Source organism: Corythoichthys intestinalis, chromosome 22 (assembly GCF_030265065.1).
Source record: "Corythoichthys intestinalis isolate RoL2023-P3 chromosome 22, ASM3026506v1, whole genome shotgun sequence".
Lineage (NCBI taxonomy): Eukaryota > Metazoa > Chordata > Actinopteri > Syngnathiformes > Syngnathidae > Corythoichthys > Corythoichthys intestinalis.
This window is the reverse complement of record NC_080416.1, coordinates 800,016-822,323: the sequence shown is the minus strand read 5'-3', so window position 1 is coordinate 822,323 and position 22,308 is coordinate 800,016. Positions and strand designations below refer to the sequence as shown.

The 22,308-nt window shown below is 40.4% G+C and overlaps 2 protein-coding genes across 2 annotated transcripts; one reads left to right on the top strand and one right to left on the bottom strand.

The window, feature by feature from the left end:
• Window positions 1-1,008: 1,008 nt before the first annotated feature.
• On the top strand, window positions 1,009-1,799 carry sostdc1b (sclerostin domain containing 1b). Its single transcript, XM_057828625.1, has 2 exons — window positions 1,009-1,210; window positions 1,387-1,799. The coding sequence occupies exons 1-2, from the start codon at window positions 1,009-1,011 to the stop codon at window positions 1,797-1,799; spliced, it is 615 nt and encodes a 204-aa protein (XP_057684608.1).
• Window positions 1,800-11,342: 9,543 nt separating this feature from the next.
• On the bottom strand, window positions 11,343-21,361 carry LOC130910952 (ankyrin repeat and MYND domain-containing protein 2-like). The gene is made up of 10 exons (XM_057828623.1): window positions 21,295-21,361; window positions 20,249-20,313; window positions 18,970-19,108; window positions 17,253-17,351; window positions 17,022-17,182; window positions 16,734-16,948; window positions 14,107-14,242; window positions 13,792-13,920; window positions 11,932-12,055; window positions 11,343-11,866 (listed from the first exon to the last, which is right to left on the bottom strand). The coding sequence occupies exons 1-10, from the start codon at window positions 21,359-21,361 to the stop codon at window positions 11,712-11,714; spliced, it is 1,290 nt and encodes a 429-aa protein (XP_057684606.1). The 3' UTR covers window positions 11,343-11,711.
• Window positions 21,362-22,308: the final 947 nt, after the last annotated feature.

The window sequence follows — 22,308 nt, the reverse complement described above, 5'->3', positions numbered from 1 at the left end:
ATTCAATGTTTCTCTTGACTTGATGTCAAAACCTTTCAGGAAGGTAAATTTCAGGAAATTGAGACACACAGCGCACGTTTAAAATAGTAGAATTATGTGGTTTTTTACCTTTTTTTTTTTTTTGCTTTAATGTGAAAAAAAGCTTGGACGTAAAAAATATTAGCTTCCATGCAAAAAAAACAAAAACTAATTCTGCTTCGATGTACAAAAAAAAAATTTTTTTTTTTGTTTCGATGTAAAAAAAAAAAAAGTTTTTTTGCTTTGACCTCAACTTTTTTTACAAATTTTTTTACTTCCATTTCTTTTCCGGGGCATTTATTTATTTATTTTTTTGCTTTAACAGAAAAAAAAAAAATCTTCCGTGTCCCTTTCGGGCCATTTTTCTTTTTTTAACGTCAACTTTTTTTTCTCCTCTGTCTTTTTTCTTCTTCTTCCATGTCCCCTTAGGGGCTCCGTATCTCACCCTCCCTCCTGCTAGGCAGTGCGACCAAACAGTCTTCTTGGTCACCAGTGCAGCTGGCATTTGCTACTTAAAGCTAACGATGATTGACAAGTTTGTAGCTTTGATCTGTCCCGAGACGCCTCGGTAGCTCTACAATCAAAGGCACAAATGTGTTCTCATCAAAAATATGCAATCGGGAAATCCCGAGTATTCATATAATACCGTTTAATCCAGGCTAAGGGGGCTTATCTGTGAATGATGAATATTGGTGTATATAAAAGGGATCCTGGAAGCAATGTGTCTGTACAACTTCTGCTTTTATGAAAACAAACAAAAGTTTACATTAAAAAAAACACAATCACACATCCTGCAATGGTTTTATTGCGAATGCGTACATTGCGATGTTCAAACGATATATTGTGCAGGCCTAGTGCCAGACATGTTTAAATTTCAAACGCATGCTTCAGGACAGGTGGGTGTGCCCTCCTCATTCATAAAGTGGAGTGAAGGGTATATAAAAAGCAGTAGCCGAAGCGGGACCTCCCACATTGTCAGTCGCTGCCGTCATGACCTGCTTGACTAGCCAAGTCCAACTCTGGGCTGCGCTCCTGCTATTGCTGAGCGGGAGTTGCGTGGCTTTCTCCAATGACGCCACAGAGTCACTCAATGCACGCTCAACCCACGACACCCAGGATGAGCCGCCCGTTGAAAATGTAAACCGAGCAAGGGACGGTGGGAGACGCCAGTCTGAACAAGTGATTCATGGTGAGTAGTGCACTTTTACTTTCTACCTAGGGGTGTCAAACTCATTTTGCTTCGCTTTCTATGAAAAAAATGTCAGAAAAGTGTCATTTATAGTGCGGAAAATACGTGTAGGTCGCATCACTTCTTATATTTTCACCTCCAAGATCATAATACATATATATGAACCATTTTGTTTCCAACACCAGACCAGAGCCAGGTGGGCTGCAGAGAGTTGAGATCTACAAAGTACATTTCAGATGGCCAGTGCACAAGTATTAACCCCATCAAAGAACTTGTCTGTGCCGGGGAATGTCTGCCGTCTCACCTCCTCCCAAACTGGATTGCCGGGAGTTACGCCGGAAAGTACTGGGGCCGTAGAGAGGCCCAGGAGTGGCGCTGCGTCATCGACCGAACCCGGACCCAGCGCATCTGGCTCCAGTGCCGGGACGGAAGCACCAGGACCTACAAGATCACCGTGGTCACCTCCTGTAAGTGCAAACGGTACTCTCGACAACAAAATGACACAAGACACAAGGAATCCACAGTCCATGGTGGCAAACAGAAGCGAAAACACAAGAGGGAACGACTCCCGGAGGTGAAATCTGACAACTAATACAGTGAAGGAGAGTACCTTTTCTCAGAGGCACCGTCTAACTGTTTGCATTCTTCTAATACACTTAATATAATCAATCAGGGAATAGTATCGTTTCTCGTATTTACTGTTTGACTGTTTGTATTACTATATCATAACACACCCAGTATCAAATAAATAGCACGAATACCATAGTTTAAGGAAATCAAGCAGAAAATAGGGCATAAGAGATATATGACGCCTTCTTATCCTGGAAGCCCAATGTGTGCGTCATGCAACTGATTGAGCAAGATTGATGCTGACAAGCCCACGTCTGCACCACCAACTCTCGCAATCAGTTCTCCCAGACAGTCCAGAGCAATTGGCGGGACGCCCTGTCCCAACACAAGGAACACCGGAGAACGCCCGATATCCTACGGATAACATGACTGATACAATTCCAAGAGCCCCTCTGACACGGAGGTGGCAAAATCCACAACCCCTGTTGCCTTTACAACAGTCACTCCCGAATCCTCCTGTCCAATCCACAAACAGACAATAATCCTAAACAACGCCTAAACCAGTGGTTCTTAACCTTGCTAAGTTTCACATGTGGATTCACCGAACCCATCAGAATTATGTAATAAAGCATTTATTTAAATTCAAAACCTATATATCTAGGCTAGCAAGCTAATAATTCAACCAATTCCCATTCAAAATTCTTCTAATTTTGAGACCACACTGCTCATTGGTCTGTTGTATTCCTTCATACCAAGTGTAAGTCAAGCTTCTAGATCAGATCAATCAAAATTCCAGATCCTTCTCCAGATCAAGGACTAGCACCCAAAAGAAATAGATTAAGCCTGTAAATTAGGAGAAAACCAGTCCAAAACCTGGTTTTATAGCCACTTTGCCTAGATTTAATCCGTGTGCAAAGATAGGGCTCTGCATTTCTTCACCTTCACCGAACCCCTTAGACTTACTCACCGCCAGGTTAAGAACCACTAGCCTAAACACACCCTTCTTCCTGACCACGGCCCAGAGCCTTCAAAAGACTGAATGTTTAAGTAAGCATTGTCATTTTTTCTCGGGCATCTTTTGTTGACTTGTGATATAGTGACCTTGGGTCCCCGCCTGGGTCCCTCTGTGCTGTATGATTGCTGTCGACTCAGAATAAATTGTCAACTTGTGCTTCGAAGCATTTTTCCACTTTTCAAAATGGAGTGATTAAAAGGGGTTAAGACTAAGGTGAACGCGTGGAGTTTGGCCATTTGGCCGGGTTGTCAGGCTTTTGCAGGCCTGGGTCGTTGGCGCTGCGCCAGCGCAGGTCTGGCGGTTCGGCTGGCTTGATTCCGGCAATCTAGCTAAAAGGTCCGATTCCTTCAACAGCTACAAACAAATCCTCTATTGTAGCTTCCATTTCTATGTCTATGTTACTATGCATGTTTGCTAAAGTACATACCTTTCATAAACCTCAAGCAGGTCATGAATTCACCAACTATGTGAAGTCACGGTTGGAAGTCTTTCCACCTGTGCTGAGTAAGTTGATTTGCAATGATCATACATCATAAACCTCGCAAGAATGATGAGTCTAAAATTCTTTTTTTGCCATGTTTTGTCCATATGTTTATTAGTTTGGGTTAGCTTCCTGCTAGTTCATGAACAGAGTACGATAGTCAAATGTTGTCACTTAATGTCACTTAAGTCCACAGCAATGTGTCAAACTATGTTCATGTTCTGTACGATTCTGTTCTGAGTAGCATGTAATTTATTGAATGTCTTTCATATAGCTTTTGTGGAATAAAGAGTTGAATAACAGCTTTTTGTCATATAATGCTGTAGGCAGACTAGAGCTAACAGCCCTCCAAACAGGAAGAAGCTAATAACAGAGGCATTAGTTTGGTGCTGAAACGCGGTTTTCACCCGATGTCATACTTGGCTTTGTGAAGGGAATACCTTCACCTCCAGGCGAGTGGAGGGGCTTATTCCAGCTGCGGCAACATGTTAAAAGAGACTTCATTGTCACCCGTAGCCTCTCATTTTTCCAACTATACAAGCAGTGGGTGAATAGAATCACCTGCGTCGGATGTTTGCATTTCTCCAAGAGGAGGAAAAGCATTGTGATGTCTTTGTGCCATGCACCGTGCGAATGTGTAAGTTGGTCCCATCTCAAAAGTCTCTATTTTAGAACATACTGTCAACGATTTGAGGCATACAAATATTTCAAAACAAAAGACGTGTTATGGCAATACAGCTTTTTATATTTGTCTGGATCCTCATAAAGGTCCAATAAAATGGAGACGAAGCTCACTCACCAAAAAAAATTTTATACACTGCTGGCCAAAAGTATTGGTACCCCTGCAATTCTGTCAGATAATGCTCAATTTCTCCCAGAAAATGATTGCAATTACAAATGCTTTGGTAGCAATATTCTCATTTATTTTGCTTGTAATGAAAAAAACACAAAAGAGAATGAAAAAAATAAATCATTATCATTTTACACAAAATTCCAAAAATGGGCCTGACAAAAGTATTGGCACCCTCAGCCTAATACTTGGTAGCACAAGCTTTAGACAATGTAACTGCGAACAACCATCAATGAGTTTCTTACAATGTTCTGCTGGAATTTTCGGCCATTCGTCTTTGGCCAACTACTCCAGGTCTCTGAGATTAGAAGGGTGCCATTTTCAGATATCGCCACAGTTGATCTATGGGATTCAGGAGTCATTGATGGCCACTTAAGAAGTCTCCAGTGCTTTCTCTCAAACCATTTTCTAGTGCCTTTTGAAGTGTGTTTTTGGTCACTGTCCTGCTGGAAGACCCATGATCTCTAAGGGAGACCCAGCTTTCTCACACTGGGCCCTACATTATGCTGCAAAATTTGTTGGTCGTCTTCAAGACTTCATAATGCCATGCACACGGTCCAGCAGTCCAGTGCAAGAAGAGGCAAAGCAACCCAAGAACATCAGGGAACCTCCGCCAGGTTTGGCTGTGGGGACTGTGTTCTTTTCTGTAAAGGCCTCATTTTTTCCCCCTGTAAACTCTATGTTGATGCCTTTTCCTCAAAAGCGCTACTTTTATCTCATCTGACCAGAGAACATTCTTCCAAAATGTTTTTGGCAAATTCCAGCCTGGCTTTTTTATGTTTCTGGGTCAGAAGTGGGGTCTTCCTGGGTAGAGTCCCCTTTTATTCAGACGCCGATGGATAGTACGGGTTGACACTGTTGTACCCTCAGACTGCGGGAGTGCTTGAACTTGTTTGGATGTTCGTCGAGGTTCTTTATCCACCATCAGCACAATCTTTCGTTGAAATCTCTCGTCCATTTTTCTTTTCTGTCCACATCCAGGGAGGTTTGCCACAGTGCCGTGGGCTTAACACTTATTGATGACACTGCGCACGATAGACACATGAACATTCAGGTCTTTGGAGATGGACTTGTAGGCTTGAGATTGCCCATGCTTTCTCACCATTTTGCTTCTCAAGTCCTCAGACAGTTCTTTGGTCTTCTTTTTTTTCTCCGTGCTCAATGTGGTACACACAAGGACACAGGACAGAGGTTGAGTGAACTTTAATCCATTTTAACTGGCTGCAAGTGTGATTTAGTTATTGCCACCACCTGTTATGTGCCACAGGTGCTGTTAATTACACAAATTAAAGAGGCATCACATGATTTTTCAAAGCGTGCCAATGCTTTTGTCCGGCCCATTTTTGGAGTTTTGTGTAAAAAGTTTTCCCCTATTCTCTTTTATGTTTTTTTTTTTCATTGCAAGCAAAATAAATTATATTACTACCAAAGTATTTGTAATTGCAATCATTTTCTGGGAGAAATTGAGCATTATCGGACAGAATTGCAGGGGTACCAATACTTTTGGCCAGCAGTGTAGAAATAACCACTGTTTTTTGTCTGCCAACAGCAAAAATAAAGGCGAGTACTCACTGTTCCAATTGTGATGAACCATTAAAGTCTAAAGTCGGCAAGCATGACAGCCATACCACACGGATTCGTACAAAAGCCTTCCTTTCCCATTTTCACGATTGAGTAGTTTCTTGTTTAGGCTCAATACATCAAAGACTGAACATAAAGCACATGAAAAAGCAGAGAGATGACTCCTTTGCAAACAAATTCAAAGCAAAAATAGAATTGTACAAAGATCTCTTTTGTTATGTGGTCGTTGGCTTTTAATAGCTGTTAAGGATTGCTCGACACACCTGTTACATAGCAGCTACAATGATTTGGAAAAATGCCCTCAACCTACACAGTCCACAGAGGAGTCATAATCGAGGAACCGCTACTTTTTAAAACTTTGACCTACTTGACAGAGCTTTATATCCAAGTTACTATAAAGATTTCTAAAATTAAGACTACCATGAATGCGTTGTGTGAATGTTCCAACTCACACCTGTGGTATTTCAAGTTCAAATCAGTTCTAAGATCCCTTTTTTGCAAAGGGAACAAAAGAGTTGGAAAACATTATTTTAAAAGGCTGATTGGTATTGTGACCTCTGGGCTAAGACTACAAGACAGTTGCATACAGTGGGGCAAATAAGTATTTAGTCAACCACTAATTGTGCAAGTTCTCACACTTGAAAATATTAAAGAGGCCTGTAATTGTCAACGTGGTTAAACCTCAACCATGAGAGACAGAATGTGGGGGGGGGAAAAAACAGAAAATCGCATTGTTTGATTTTTAAATAATTTATTTGCAAATCATGGTGGAAAATAAGTATTTGGTCAATACCAAAAGTTCATCTCAATACTTTGTTATGTACACTTTGTTGGCAATAACGGAGGCCAAACGTTTTCTGTAACTCTTCACATGCTTTTCACACACTGTTGCTGGTATTTTGGCCCATTCCTCCATGCAGATCTCCTTTAGAGCAGTGATGTTTTGGGGCTGTTGTTGGGCAACACGGACTTTCAACTCCCTCCGCAGATTTTCTATGGGGTTGAGACCTGGAGACTGGCTAGGCCACTCCAGGACCTTGAAATGCTTCTTACGAAGCCACTCCTTTGTTGCCGTGGCTGTGTGTTTGGGATTATTGTCATGCCGAAAGACTCAGCCATGTCTCATCTTCAATGACTTTGCTGATGGAAGGAGATTTTCACTCAAAATCTCTCGATACATGGCTCCATTCATTCTTTCCTTTACACAGATCAGTCGTCCTGGCCCCTTTGCAGAAAAAAAAAGCCCCAAAGCATGAGGTTTCCACCCCCTTGCTTCACAGTGGGTATGGTGCAATTCAGTATTATTTTTCCTCCAAACAAGAGAACCTGTGTTTCTACCAAAAAGTTCTATTTTGGTTTCATCTGACCATAACACATTCGCCCAGTCCTCTTCTGGATCATCCAAATGCTCTCTAGCGAACCGCAGATGGGCCTGGACGTTTACTTTCTTTAGCAGGGGGACACGTCTGGCAGTGCGGGATACGAGTCCCTGGCGGCACATTGTGTTACTGATAGTAGCCTTTGTTACTGTAGTCCCAGCTCTCTGTAGGTCATTACCTAGGTCCCCCCGTGTGGTTCAGGGATTTTTGCTCACCGTTCTTGTTATCATTTTGACGCCAAGGGGTGAGGAGGGAGTTGTAAGTCCGCGTTGCCCAACCACAGCCCCAAAACATCACTGCTCTAGAGGAGATCTGCATGGAGGAATGGGCCAAAATACCAGCAACAGTGTGTGAAAAGCTTGTGAAGAGTTACAGAAAACGTTTGGCCTCCGTTATTGCCAACAAAGAAAACAAAGAAAAAAGACCAAAAAAATCTAACAATGGGATTTTCTGGATTTTTTTCCCACATTCTGTCTCTCATGGTTGAGGTTTACCCATGTTGACAGTACAGGCCTCTCTAATATTTTCAAGTGGGAGAACTTGCACAATTAGTGGTTGACTAATACTTATTTGCCCCACTGTATGTTTGTTCCAAAAGCCCGACTACATTAAGCGATGCCGATGAGCTCATCACCATTATCCAAATTGTATATTACACAGACAAAGCCGCTTTACCTTCATCTCGCCGAAAAACGTTGCCCAAAGGTGACCCGAGGTGTCTCCTTACGAGGCTTTCCCAGGCCTTTCTGACAGACGCTTCATGCCATCTCCCCCTTTGATACCACTGAAAATGAATCCACTCCAAATCTGTGCGGCTGATGTCATTACTGTTATACTGATTTTTCATTTGACCATCAAAATAATCTCCCGTTACCTCCTGGAAAAAGCTACGTTGGTCATATTCCACCATCACAGAGAACGTTACGACAATAGGAAAAACATGGGAGGGAGGGTCACCAGTAGACGACCTGAGGGTCTTTAAAAAGAGTCATCTGATCCTGCAGAATGTTTTGATTTTTTTAGCCTCGCAAACCGGAAAGCTGAACTTGAGCTTTGGTGCTTGAAGTGGTCCCAAATAAGTGTAGTTCTCAGGTGAGAGGATGGGAAATGAAAGGATGACTTCATTGATGACGATCATTTTTGTTGTTGGTGTGTATGATCTGAAGCACCCCCAGTGACAAGGGTCAACTGGCTCCCATGGGAGGATGAGCTAGGAAAGATGAGGATGTCATCCAGAGGATGGGATTCAAAGGAAATCCAAGGAGGTTCATTGTGTGTGAAGAAAGGCTGCAAGCCATCTTTGCCCCTCACAAACTGTCTTTTGTGAATGATTTGAATTTTTATTTATTTGTTTTCTCTCAAACCATTTTCTAATGCTTTGAATTTTCTCGGGAACCTTTTGTTAATTTGTGATATGGTGACCCTGAATCCTCACCTGAGTCTCTGTTTCGTCTTGCCGTTGATCGCCGGCCCGGGTCATTGGAGCCGTGCCAGTGCGGGTCCGGCGGTTCGGCTGGCTTGTTTCCGGCAATCTGGCTAAAAGGTCGGATTCCTTCAAAACTCGTTTGGATCCCTGCCATACCTTTTCATATATCAATTGTAAAATATATATTTCCGTTGCTAACTTCAGGACTGTATTGCACTATTTCTGTGTTGCACATTGCTCAGTTCAAGCAAGCTATAATTACTTACTTATAGCCCTAGAGTATCTTTTTTCCTATTATTTGTTCAAATTTTTTTAAAAATTTTTAATACATATTTTTATTCTGGAGTGCCACGTCAAATTTCGTTGTTGACATCTTGCTGACAATGACACAGTTATATTGCACAGGTGCAAACCGATTCCAGAAAGGGCCAAGTGGGTGCTGGATTTTGTTCCAACCGATACAACGCAGAGAGTTTAACCAATGAACTTCCTGCTTAAACAAGCAGCACCTGACAAAGTTTACCTGGTTACACATGTAAAAAATCTAATTGGTGAAAAGGTGTCCTCTTCATTGGTTGGAAAGCAAATCTGCACCCACTTGGCCCTTTCTGGAATCGGTTTGACACCTGTGTTATATTGTATTCGATTCTAGATGTATTCATTTATTTAAATGCCGCATTTGTAAGCAAAGTTATTTTCTTATCTTGGCGCTTTTGTTCCAGCCTCAGAAGCAAGTCTGCGCCCATCGAACACGTTACCCGTTGAATTTGAACAGAAGGTTCCCGGACGGCAGTCAGGTTTTTGGGTTTTTATTATATGCGACATTTAGGAACTACAATAGACACAGGATTAGCGAAACCCCGCTAGCATGGAGGTGTGAGCTAGGCGTGGCCAAAATGGGACGGAGAGCGATGCTCCTCCAAGCGTACCTGCCCACGAAGCCTCACTACGGACTATTCGGTGTGTAGGAAAAGGAAACAAGCTAAACAAAGTAGCATTCATTTTATACGTCGTAACAGGTAGATATGGTTGACTGACAGTTAGCATTTGTGCAGCCTTAATTTCCCCAATTTCATTCATTCATATCTGGCAAGCTCTTTTCTTTGGCCTGTCAAATAGTTTATTGTTGTTGACTTTTATTTTACAGGATTTTAAAATGATAGTTATATGTCTAAATTTCACTTCATAGAATATTATCTCACAAATCCAAAAATGGAACATTGTTCGGTTCAACTAATGTAAACCTGCTCCAGCAAACACATTAATAGTTTAGGAATTCCAAAGTAATTTAATTTAAGTAATGACAAAATTGACAAAAAGATCACGTGTGAGTTTTTTTGACTCGTTTTCTAACACACTATAAAAGCCACCACTCAGAAAACGGTAGACCCAAGACTTTGATTAGTTTCATCTATTGACTTGATCCAATATGGCCGTGGCAAAACGTGATGAGAGGTAGTAAGAAATAAATTGTCTCATAACAGTGGTTATACGATTGTTAATTAATATCATTTAAAAACATACAGGTCGTAGCTTGATCGAGTAAGACGTGAGTTTGTATCCTAGCACAGAACTGTAATTAAAAAAAAAACTTTGCATTGCAAGGCTAATAATGTACAACCAAACAACGAGCCAGGTTAAAATAATACTTCTAATGTTGTGCAGGATGTCACAATCCTTTTTCTTTGGTTCTTAATATGGCCATTGACTTCATAATGATATTGATGGGCCAGATTCCACCTTCAGTGCGCCACGCCTTCAAGTCGTTCAGCTTCAGTTATTCACAGTCGGTCGCAGCGACACATGCAGCGATTCAACGTTGGATTTTGGTTGAAAAAGTACGAAAGCTGTACCGCAAACAAACAGGAAGGATGGTCTCAGGAGTGATTTGTTCCAGGATTCAAGGTAGTTATTATATTTTTCGTACCATGCTTGCATTTTAGGGCTGTCAAAATTATCGCGTTAACGGGCGGTCATTAATTCTTTTAACTAATCACGTTAAAATATTTGACGCAATTAACGCACATCCCCCGCTCAAACAGAATAAAATGACAGTACAGTGTAATGACCACTTGTTACTTGTTTTTTGTGTTTGGCGCCCTCTGCTGGCGCTTGGGTCCAACTGTTTGTATGGGTTAGTACCATGAGTGAGCATGGTGTAATTATTGACATAAACAAAGGCGAGCTACTAGTTTATTTTTTGATTGAAAATTTTACAAATTTTAATAAACCGAAAAAATTAAGAGGGGTTTTAATATAAAATTTCTATAACTTGTACTAACATTTATCTTTTAAGAACTACAAGTCTTTCTATCCATGGATCGCTTTAAGAGAATGATGTTAATGCCATCTTGTTGATTTATTGTTATACTAAACAAATACAATACTTATGTACCGTATGTTTATTGTATATATCCGTCTTGTGTCTTATCTTTCCATTCCTAAAATAATTTACAGAAAAATATGGCATATTTTAGAGATGGTTTGAATTGCGATTAATTACGATTAATTAATTTTTAAGCTGTAATTAACTCGATTAAAAATTTTAATCGTTTGACAGCCCTAATGCATTTTGAAACGTGAAAAAAATCAATGGGAGAAATTAGCCGCTAAAGCATTAGCATCATAGTTCACAATATTTACGTAAAATAAATGCTGTTTTTTTTTTTTTTTTGCATCTGACCAAGAATCGAGACTCTTTTATGTCCATATCTATAAAGAATTCAGGGATTTAAGCATTTTTTTCACAAGCATTTTCAACGGAAAAAGCTCTTTGTCTGTGATTCCACTCGGTCAGCTTTGACGGCCACGCCAACAATGCAGGCCCCCTATTAATCAGCTTTGCGACCAGTGTCCCAATATCATTATGAAGTCTATGATATAGCATTATGCTTATGAACTGCACTTTACCGAAATGCTTTTAAGCCTAAAGTATTGAGGAAAAAACAAATTTCATTGTGTGACTTTTAGCTCACTAGTGCCCTCAAGAGGGAAGGTCGGAGAGTTTGTTTCTGAGCATACTGAAAGAAAAACATTTTACCTGCTGCTTTGCTGATATAATTTAAGAATAATTTAGCTCCTAATCTTAAAAACTATATGAGGTGGTCCGTGTCTCAAACAGTAGCCTCACGTGACAGATTTTGGCCAGTCACGGCTCTGGGACTTAAAAAAGAATATTTTTGACGTCTCTGATGGTTTTTCCTCATTCTTGGGTACCGGACGGTTCTTGCGGCGAGGCAGAAGGGCAGCCGAGCAGCTCGGCAGGGCACCCGCCGGCAGCCGCCACCGTCTCCTCGGCCCGCAGGCACAATTCCTGAAGGAAGTTGGCCGTCTCCGTTACCAAGTCGCTCTCATCATCTAACGGAGTAAAAAATGATGGCATATTTGTAGTGTCGTGACACCACTGATGGGGGCGAGTGCACCTTTCAGCTCTTTCAGCTTTGGGGCGTCCCTTTCCAGGTCTGCATTCTGCTCCTGCATCACCCTGCACATCTTTTTGTGGGTGAACCAATGGAGCTTTTGGCATGTCAAACTGCAGTAAGTCACCTACAATCCAAAATGCAACAAAAGGTAAAGTAAGTGGAAAATTCCACTCAAAAAGTTAACCCTTTTGAATCTTACAAAATAGCTATTCAACTCCAGCCCATAGACAAACAGAGGTGGATAGTAACGCGATACTCCTTTACATTTACTCGAGTAACTTTTTGAGAAAAATTTACCACGCAATACTTTTTTACTTGAGTAGATTTGTAAAAAAATAAACAATACTCTTAATCCGCTACACTGGGCTACGCTACAGTCATTACATTTTTCCTCTTTAATCTACATATTGACTTTATTTTCGCCAGAGATGCCAACAGTGGTTGTCTCAGTTTCACCAATGAGACGTCGCAACAATAACCACACGACTCCGTTATACCATACAGAGATAACAATGTTTTTTCTCCACTAGCGGGCACTCATGCTGTGTTGTTCTGGCCTGAATTCAATGATTTTTCTGTCATCTTTTTGGCCTAATATGGTCATGTAGTAGGTTATAGTACAGTATAATAATAACAGTTCATCAAGATGAGAAAAAATTATTAAAGGAATCTGACCTTCTAGCCAGATTGCTGGAATCACACCAGCCGAATCATTGGACCCGCGCTGGCGTGGCTCCGACAACCCGGCCAAAAGGCCAAACTCCGCGTGTTCACCTTAGTCTTAACCCCTTGTACTGACTCCATTTTGAAAGCTGGAAAAAGTCTTTGAAGCACAAGTCGACAATTTATTCAGGTCGACAGTGATCAAACGGCAAGGCGAAACAGACTCAGGCGAGGAGGCAGACTCGTTCCAAGGTCACCATATCACAAGTCAAAAAAAGGTCCCCGAGAAAAATGACAACGATTTGTTAAACATTCAGTCTTTTTCGCGGGGTGGGCTGTAGGCAGAAGAAGGATGTGCTTGGGCATTTTTTAGGATTTTTGTCTGTTTGTGGATTGGACTGGAGGATTCGGGAGTTACTGTTGTCAGGGCAACGAGGGTAGTGGAGTTTGCCACCTCAGCGTCAAAGGGGCTCTTGGAATATTATCAGTCGTGTTACCAGTTGGATATCGGGCGTTCTCTGGTGTTCCTTGTGTTGGGACAGGACATCCCGCCATTTGTTCTGGACTGTCCGGGAGAACTGATTGCGAGAATTGGTGGCGTGGACGTGGGCTTGTCAGCATCAATCTTGCTCAGTCAGTTACATGACGCACACGTTGGGCTTCCGTGATAAGAAGGTGTCATGCATCTCTTATGCCCTATATTCTGCTTATTTCCTTAAACTATGGTGTAAGTGCTATTGATTTTATATTAACTGTGTTAAAGTCATGAAAACAGTCGATCGGTAAATACGAGAAAAGATGCTATTCCCTTCAATATATACCATTATTTCTTTCTTTCTTATTTTTTAAGTCTTACACTGTAAGCAGTTACTCACAAAGTTAGTCACTACTTGAGTATTCTTTTAAACGAATACTTTGACTTTTACTTGAGTAAATTTTTGGATGACTACTTTTACTTTTCATTGAGTAATATAATTTTGAAGTAACTTGAGAAAATTCTACCCACCTCTGAAAACAAACCCTTATTGGGTCGTATTGCCACAAAATCAATACCTATTGCTTCACATGACTCTCAAATCCACAAAAAGTTCTCTTTTCAACCAAACACTTTCTGAAAATGTCCCCAAATCCACGTCCAGGAAATGATCCAACAATTGTCCCGATATAGCAATTTCTAATTCTTAAAGCATTACTTACAGATTTGCAGAGGGAGCAGCGTTTATCAGCTCCCCGCTCTCCACATGTGGCGCAATAATCGGCATCCGCAAAGGCCATCTGACCCGTCAGCGCCTGAGTTAACACCGAGTACGCTGTTGGGTTGTTGCCCTGAAAATAAGGAAAATGTACAGTTAATTGAATGAACACGGCGACAGGATTCCACCTATTTCACAACAGTTCTAACAGGATCTTCCTTTATTCATGAACTCATTTGCAGCTATTGACGATAGCCAATGCACTTTGGTAAATGAGTTCCAATACATAGTTCAATGCTCTGTTGAATTCTTCACTTACTATCTCTACCGGCGCAATGCTCCTCACCAGCTCCTGAAGCAGTGTCGTCTCACAGTACGGGAACTTTCTGATGCATTCGCGAATGAATTTCTCCTGGTACTGTGGGAAGCCGTCACTGTCTCTCCCCCTTAGGAGACTGGGGCCAAGCAATATGATATTCAAGCAAAATTTACAAACATCACATTCATTGTCAAAATATATGTTTTGTCTCGTGAACTGGTGTGTGGCTGTGTACTGTACGACAGCAACCAACAGTCAATCGGTGTCGTTTTCGTCAGCAATGACCATAACGAAAACAACAATCTTTTCTTGACGGTGACGAGCTAAAAATGTGGCTCTGGAGACTAAGACTTAACGAGACGAAAGCAGGTTTTCGTCCAGAGACGAAAATGCGTTTCTGTAATATGTTCAATGCGTGAAATTTTTATACTGTGCGTCAGCTTGCACCGTGGAAGTGTTTCACTCATGTGATGGTCTGTGCCTCTCCTTCTCACTGTGTTTCAAGCTAGGCTGAACTCCACCTTGCTTGTTTGGAAACACGGTAAGATTTGTTTTCTTATCTTAGCAAGAGAGAATTTGCAATGTTGCTGTAGCCTTTAAAGGTCTGTGCTGAGTGATCATCAGGCGCTGCATGTAATCCTAGTGTTAGCGTAGCATTCGTGTTCACTTTAGCATTAGCTTTAGAATTGCGAGAGTCCTCTTAGCACTGGCCAGTCAAAAGTAAGTCTAGGGGATGTTAAACACCCTGAAGGAGATGGTAACTTTTCTCGTAGGCACCGTCTAACTGTTTGCATAATTGTAACACACTTAATATAATCAATCATGGAATAGTATATTTTCTCGTATTTACTGATCGACTGTTTGTATTACTCCAACACACTTAATATAATCAATCAGGGAAAAGTATCGTTTTTCGTATTTATGGTTTGACTGTTTGTATTACTCCAACACACTTAATATAAAACAAATAGGACTTATACCATAGTTTAAGAAAAACAAGCAGAATAGAGGGCATAAGAGATACATGACACCTTCTTATTATGGAAACCTGACTGAGCAAAATTGACGCTGGCAAGCCCACGTCTGCACCACCTACTCTCACAATCAGTTCTCCCGGATAGTCCAGACCAAATGGCGGGACGTCCTGTCCCAACACAAGGAACACTGGAGATCGCCCGATATCCAACTGATAACACGACTGATAAGACTCCAAGAGCCACTTTGACGCTGAGGTGGCAAAATCCACAACCCTCGTTGCCCTGACAACAGAAACTACCGAATTCTCCTGTCCAATCCACAAACAGACAATCCTAAACAACACCCAAACACACCCTTCTTCTGCCCACAGCCTGCGCCGCGAGAGCCTTCAAAAAGACTGAATGTTTAACAAATCGTTTTCATTTTTCTCGGGAACCTTTCGTATGATATGGTGACCCTGAATCCTCGCCTGGGTCCCTCTGTGCTGTATGATTGCTGTTGACTCAGAATAAATTGTCAACTTTTATTTCGAAGCCTTTTTCCAGCTTTCAAAATGGAGTCAGTACAAGCAGTTAAGACTAAGGTGAACGCGCGGAGTTTGGGCTTTTGGCTGGGTTGTCGATATCTCGCCGGCCCGGGTTGCTGGACCTGTGCCAGAGCAGGTCCGTCGGTTTGGCTGGCGTGATTCCGGCAGTCTGGTTAAAGGGTCAGATTCCTTCAGCCAGGACAACTTTTATTTTATTTCATTTATTTATTTATTTATTATAAATACAGTTCGTGGCTTCTAGGTAGGTTCAATTGAAAATCAAGTACTGCTTTTCCTGCTGAGTGTGTATTATCATCACAAAGTTGTCGTTGTCCTTGTAGACGCTTGAATATGTGCTCGTCTGTCTATGTTCATTCGAAATTGTTGACGACATACGACAGACGAAAATATTTTGAAATGACTACTAAATTACTATTAAGACTGATAAGTATTTTTGTCCAGAAGACTAAGATGAAGACAAAAATGAATAGGGCTGCCAAAAATAACTGCAGTCAATGGATTGGTACCAGCCTGCAGACCATTTGGTACAAAAGCTAACATTAGCACAGATTTACATCCATGTAACCTTGTTATTGTGTTTATCTCAAATATTGTACGTATATACTGTATACAGTTATGAACTCGATTGAATTCAAATGAACTACGACTGCCCGACTCCCTAAACATCTCCTCGTCTTGATACGACTTGATAAGCACAACGGAAGAGTGCACGTAACCTTTACCGGCTAACCCGGAACCGACAAGTCTGGATTTTAATTCATCGGCCCTGAGACAAAGAAAAATAAAAATTGTGTTTAAGGGTCAATGGGTAATCATCTGTAGAATATAGCGACCAAATTAATTCTGATCCGTCAATGAATGACAGAATAATAGCCATTTTAGTGAGTGTCTTCAACCGAGAACAACTCTGACAAAGTGAGTGAGATGTTGAGCCTCCGTCTGAGTCTAGGCGGTCTAATAAAAATCTTACCATTATCTGTAAACTAAGCCAATTATTTTTTGGGTAAGTTATTACTTATTATTGACAATGATGAGAAGTAAAGGCTTATTTGTCAATAATTCTTCCAATTGTGGAACACCCAAAAGTGTTTGTAGGCCTCACCTTTTCACTAAAGCGTCCAACTTATCATCTTGTTTCTGTAGGAAGATCACACATTTCTGCAGGATGCAGCTGATGTAATGCATCTTCATGGCCAGAACCTCATTCATGTCTTGCTGCTTCACGCACTGCTCGCACAGCAGGTCCATCACGTGGTAACACTTTTTCAGGGCGACGACATCCACCAGAAGGGGGTTCTCTCTCACCAACATCACTATCTGGCAGAATAGTGTTAGATAAGACCACTTTAGACACACACGTGTGAAAAGCGGCTGTATTTAGTGTGCTCACCTTGACTGGGTTGAGGTTGGTTGTCATGATAATCTTGTGAAGGGGTCCCGCTAAGCTCGCAGGAAGCTTGGGCTCTCTCTCCAGCCCCTGAGGTCTGGTGTAGTACTCCAGGCTTGCCCGAGAAAAAAAGTTGTTGATGACTGTCACGCAGTCATGCTGGCCTGCCCGAAGAACAGAAACACGTTTGCTTTCTGTTTGACCTTCGACATTCTGGATTTGAGCTGGTCTCACCGACGAAAGCTGCCATTTGAGCGGCGGTGCGACCCACGGAGTTCACTAGATCGGTTTCGGCCCCGGCGTCCAGCATCATCGACGTGATGTCCGTCTTTCCTGCAGGGTGGAGACGTGTTCATGTTTGTATTTAACAACAAATGTTTAGTTAAAACCAACTGTAATTTATCAGACTATAAAGTGCACCTGAGCGTAAGCCGCGCTCAACAAATTTGATGGGAAAACTGTTTTGGCTCATATATTGGACTATAAGCAGCAGGATTAAAAGCAGAGTAATAAAATAACGAATTACAGTCCAGAAATAAGTTTTTGGAACCACTGCCTTGGGTGTATTTTCTTTGTTCGTTTGAATTTCGAACACTTTGTTGCGCTAATTTTGGATCTGCGCAATGTTTATTCTTGTATAATAACTTCATCTTTTGGATTTTAGAGGGTTTGGTTCGGATTATTCCTGTAAAGTTTTTTTTTTTTTTTTTTTGCTGATAATGTTTGTCTTGCAGTGTTATGACATGACTTACTTTCTCTTGGTGTCATTTTTTTTTTTTTTTTTTTACCAACTGAAGGAATCTGACCTTTTAGCCAGACTGCCAGAATCACGCCAGCGACCCGGGCTGGTGGGACCCCGACATCCCGGCCAAAAGGCCAAACTTCGTTCTCCTTAGTCTTAACCCCTTGTATTGACTCCATTTTGAAAGCTGGAAAAAGGCTTTGAAACACAAGTTGACAATTTATTCTGGTCGACAGCGATCAAACAGCAAGGCGAAACAGACTAGGCGAGGAGGCAAGGTCACCCTATCACATGTCAACAAAAGGTTCCCGAGAAAAATGACAACGCTTAGTTAAACATTCAGTCTTTTGAAGGCTCTCGCGTGGCGGGCCGTGGGCAGGAAGAAAGATGTGTTTGGTATTATTGTCTGTTTGTGGATTGGACAGTAGGATTTGGGAGTTACTGTTGTCAGGGTAACGAGGGTTGTGGATTTTGCCACCTCACTGTCAAAGGGGCTCTTGGAGTCTTGTCAGTTGTGTTATCAGACGTTCTCCAGTGTTTTCGTTGTGTTGGGACAGGGCGTCCCGCCATTTGTTATAGGCGATTGCGAGATTGCGAGAATTGGTGGTGTGGACGTCAGTTGCATGACGCACACGTTGGGCTTCCGTGATAAGAAGGTGTCATGTATCTCCTATGCCCTATATTCTGCTCGTTTTCCTGAAACTATGGTATAAGTGCTATTTATTTTATATTGGGTGTGTTAGAGTAATACAGTCAAACAGTAAATATGAGAAACAATGCTATTCCCTGATTAATTATATTAAGTGTGTTAGAATAATGCAGTTAGACGGTGCCTATTCGAAAAGGTACTATTTCCTTCACAACCTAAATCTAGGATTTTTTTCTTGTTATATTTTTGCTCTATCCCCATACAATCACTCATACCACATTAAAATGTAATATTACATTGTTATTTTTCCTCTTATCATTTTGACTTTATTCATGTATAATTGGAGGCTTGTCTATTTTTTCTCCTCTTAATATTACAACTTTAGGAATTATACCGCTCGTATTTTTATGAATATTGAGATCGACTGTATGTAATGTATTTTAGGTGGTACTTGGAGTTTTACTGTATGTATTTTTTTTCCCCAAGTGATATTCAGTTTGATTCAATTCATACTCTAAAAACGCAGTGACAAATTTTCATGTTTTCCTTCTTTTCTTTACCTGACAAGCCAGCGAACATGAGGGCCGTGTATCCATACTCATGTTGGTTGCAGTTGACGTCAGCCCCGTGCTGTAGCAACAAGCGGCACATATCGGCTTTGCCCTTGTAGGCCGCGTGCATCAATGGAGTCATCCCGCACTTATTGAAACAAAGCAGAGTGGAACAGAATGTTTATTCAAACATGACACCATTCAAACCATTTCCTCTTTGAGGACTTGAACTGTGTTTCACTTTTTGGTTTTTCTCTGTGTAGAAGTCGGCATGAAGCGCTGTCACCTGATTATGACGGACAAGCAGTTTGAAGTGGCGCCTATCTATTATCAAAAAGCTGCCTCTGCCTCTCTTGAGTCACCTCCATATGCCTCTATCACAATGGGTAGCATATGTTCGACTTCCATAGAAAGACTTATTTTTGCAATAGAACGCTGATTGGTTGATGTGAGGAGACTTAACCATCACTTCCAATTTTAGATTGGTGAGATTTTTAAGTGGCAATTTTGGACACCTTAGGAATAAATATTTTTCTTTATTTGATTTAAAATCTAGGGTTAAAATTAGGGCTGTCAAAATTATCGCGTTAACGGGCGTTAAGCAATTTTTTAAATTAATCACGTTAAAATATTTAACGCAATTAACGCACATGCCCCGCTCAAACAGATTAAAATGACAGCAGTGTAATGTCCGCTTGTTACTTGGTGTTTGGCGCCCTCTGCTGGCGCTTGGGTCCAAATGATTTTAAGGGTTTAAGCACAATGAGAGAGCATGGTGTAATTATTGACATCAACAATGGCGAGTTAGTTTATTTTTTTGATTGAAAATTTTACAAATTTCAATTAAACGAAAACATTAAGAGGGGTTTTAATATAACATTTCTATAACTTGTACTAAAATTTACCTTTTAAGAACTACAAGTCTTTCTATCCATGGATCGCTTTAAGAGAATGTTAATAATGTTAATGCCATCTTGTTGATTTATTGTTATAATAAAGAAATACAGTAAATACTTGTTCTCCCCACTGTATGTACCGTATGTTGAATGTATATATCCGTCTTGTGTCTTATCTTTCCATTCCAACAATAATTTACAGAAAAATGGCATATTTTATAGATGGTTTGAATTGTGATTAATTACGATTAATTTTTAAGCTGTAATTAACTCGGTTAAAAATTTTAATCGTTTGACAGCCCTAGTTAAAATTATACATGTCCTGTACTGTATATCACAGTTTTATTTGCAACATAACACACTTTATATACCCATTACCACCTATTTCATACCTCGTCCAAACAGTTGACTCGTACATCTTCACTCGCAAGCAGTTGGCCCGCCTCTTGCACATCACCTACAGACCAAAAATGGAAGTATTCCTTATATTCAATGTATAAACCATGAATATATAAATTACATTTCTGTGCACTAGGGGTCTAATATTTACCATGTTACAGAAATTTTTTAAAAAAATCCTGCCTTGTAATCAATTTTATTTGTGTTACTTGGGTCCAAACTAAATGAAAAAGTGACTGAAAAGGTAAAAGTTTGATTTTGCTAAAATTTAAAGCGATATTCCCAAATTTCCAATTTTACGTCGTAGTTATGCAGAAAATATTTGTTAGACGTCATTTTATGTATTTCAGGTTTAACTATAAGTCTATAAAATAAGGAGAAAAATGTACATATATTTATATACACAGTATATAAGCATTCGAATGTACAACACTAAAGAAAAGTGGAAAATATAATTTCAAAGTCCTGACCACAAACCCAAACTTTTGGGGAAACAAAAGTGTTTTTATATGTCCATGCGACAAAACAAACTAGGAAATCCCACTTAGAATGAAATATGTTTTACATAGTGAAATGAAATGATCTGGCTCAAGAGGTTAATAGGCTTGGCACAATTGAATTGAAATCGATAAAAACCCAAAATGTCATTTAATATTGTCATCTTTTAGATATACCACTTGGTAAAAGAATGACAACCTTTCAGCAACAAAAAGGTGTCATAGTGGCTTTTTTACTTTTTGATAGCTTTAGGTTAAATGAAATTGTAAATAATATCGTATATGGGTGGAACGACCTTGAATGGCAACATCACAGCAGATTTGGTCATATCGGCATATATTGAAACGTTATCCAGGAATTTGACGTGTTATCGTATCGTTATGAAATGGATCATTTTCACCCCAAGTATACATTATATGTACTTTACAATTGGTATCATAAGCATGTTCATTTTTCATCTAGCAGTTAAGCACTCATTAAATGCATGGGCTGCTGATAAGAATATTTAAAAGGGTTTACAAATGAAAGAAGTTCTACTCACCTGTCTCAACTAATTGCAAAAGTTTCCTCTCAGATGCTGTAAGATCTCCCTTGTTTGGCACAGCCATTTGTCAAATATTATTTCTGCTTTCCTTAGCTGATGTGAACAAATGGTCTCAAACGGACTGATCAAGTGCGGCAAACACTTGAGAAGGATGAGCCATTCCTGGATCATACCACTAGCAAACTCAGGGGGAGGCATCACGCGCCGTATGTTGTCATTTGCATTGGTAACCCATATTGTATTACATTAAACATGCAACAAAAAAAACTCACTTGTGTATGCTGAATTCGCCAAGTGGTCTCTTCTATTTAAGCATGTTTTGTAACAAAGTTGTATTGATTTCCTACACTCATTTTGTTTGGTTAAAATGACATCATTTCATTTAGTGATGAGATGAAAAAAATCCATCAGTACAACATTGAGTTTGGGTTAGAATTAGTTTCCGTCTGTTGCTTTATAGTATACTTTCCATTACTGTTGCTCATGCACCCTGTTAAAACTTTGCCCAGTGACATCCAGTCAAGGTTAGTCACTGTATAGTGTTTTTAACTGTGCGATTTGTCCTCATGTGATGTGAGATACTATTAAATTTATTGTAGTACATGCATCAGAATTTTTGTCTATCACAACAAGGAAAAATACATTTAAAAAATGGAAAAACATTGGCCCTTGATGGTTTACTGTCTCATTCAATTACGGTATGGTGTGAGGTGGGAGTATAACCAGTTCTAGGGGCACAGTATATGAAGGAGATACCGTTTCTCGTCGGCACCGTCTAACTGTTTGCATTATTCTAACACACCCAGTATAATCAATCAGGGAATAGTATCGTTTCTCGTATTACTCTAACACACCCAATATAGAATAAATAGCACTTATAGTTTAAGGCAAACAAGCAGAATATAGGGCAGAAAAGATACATGACGCCTTCTTATCAAGGCATGCGCCATGCAACTGACTGAGCAAGATTGACGCTGACAAGCCTACGTCTGCACCACCAACTCTCGCAAT

Excerpts from the sequence above, each read along its gene's own strand:
- sostdc1b (XM_057828625.1), top strand. The coding sequence starts at position 1,009 with ATGACCTGCTTGACTAGCCAAGTCCAACTCTGGGCTGCGCTCCTGCTA. Across the intron at positions 1,211-1,386 it reads TGAACAAGTGATTCATGGTG|CACCAGACCAGAGCCAGGTG; the intron begins AGTAGTGCACTT and ends TTTTGTTTCCAA.
- LOC130910952 (XM_057828623.1), bottom strand. The coding sequence starts at position 21,361 with ATGGCTGTGCCAAACAAGGGAGATCTTACAGCATCTGAGAGGAAACTT. Across the intron at positions 14,243-16,733 it reads TTGGACGCTTTAGTGAAAAG|TCTCCTAAGGGGGAGAGACA; the intron begins GTGAGGCCTACA and ends GCTTGGCCCCAG. Across the intron at positions 13,921-14,106 it reads GCATTGCGCCGGTAGAGATA|GGCAACAACCCAACAGCGTA; the intron begins GTAAGTGAAGAA and ends CCTTATTTTCAG.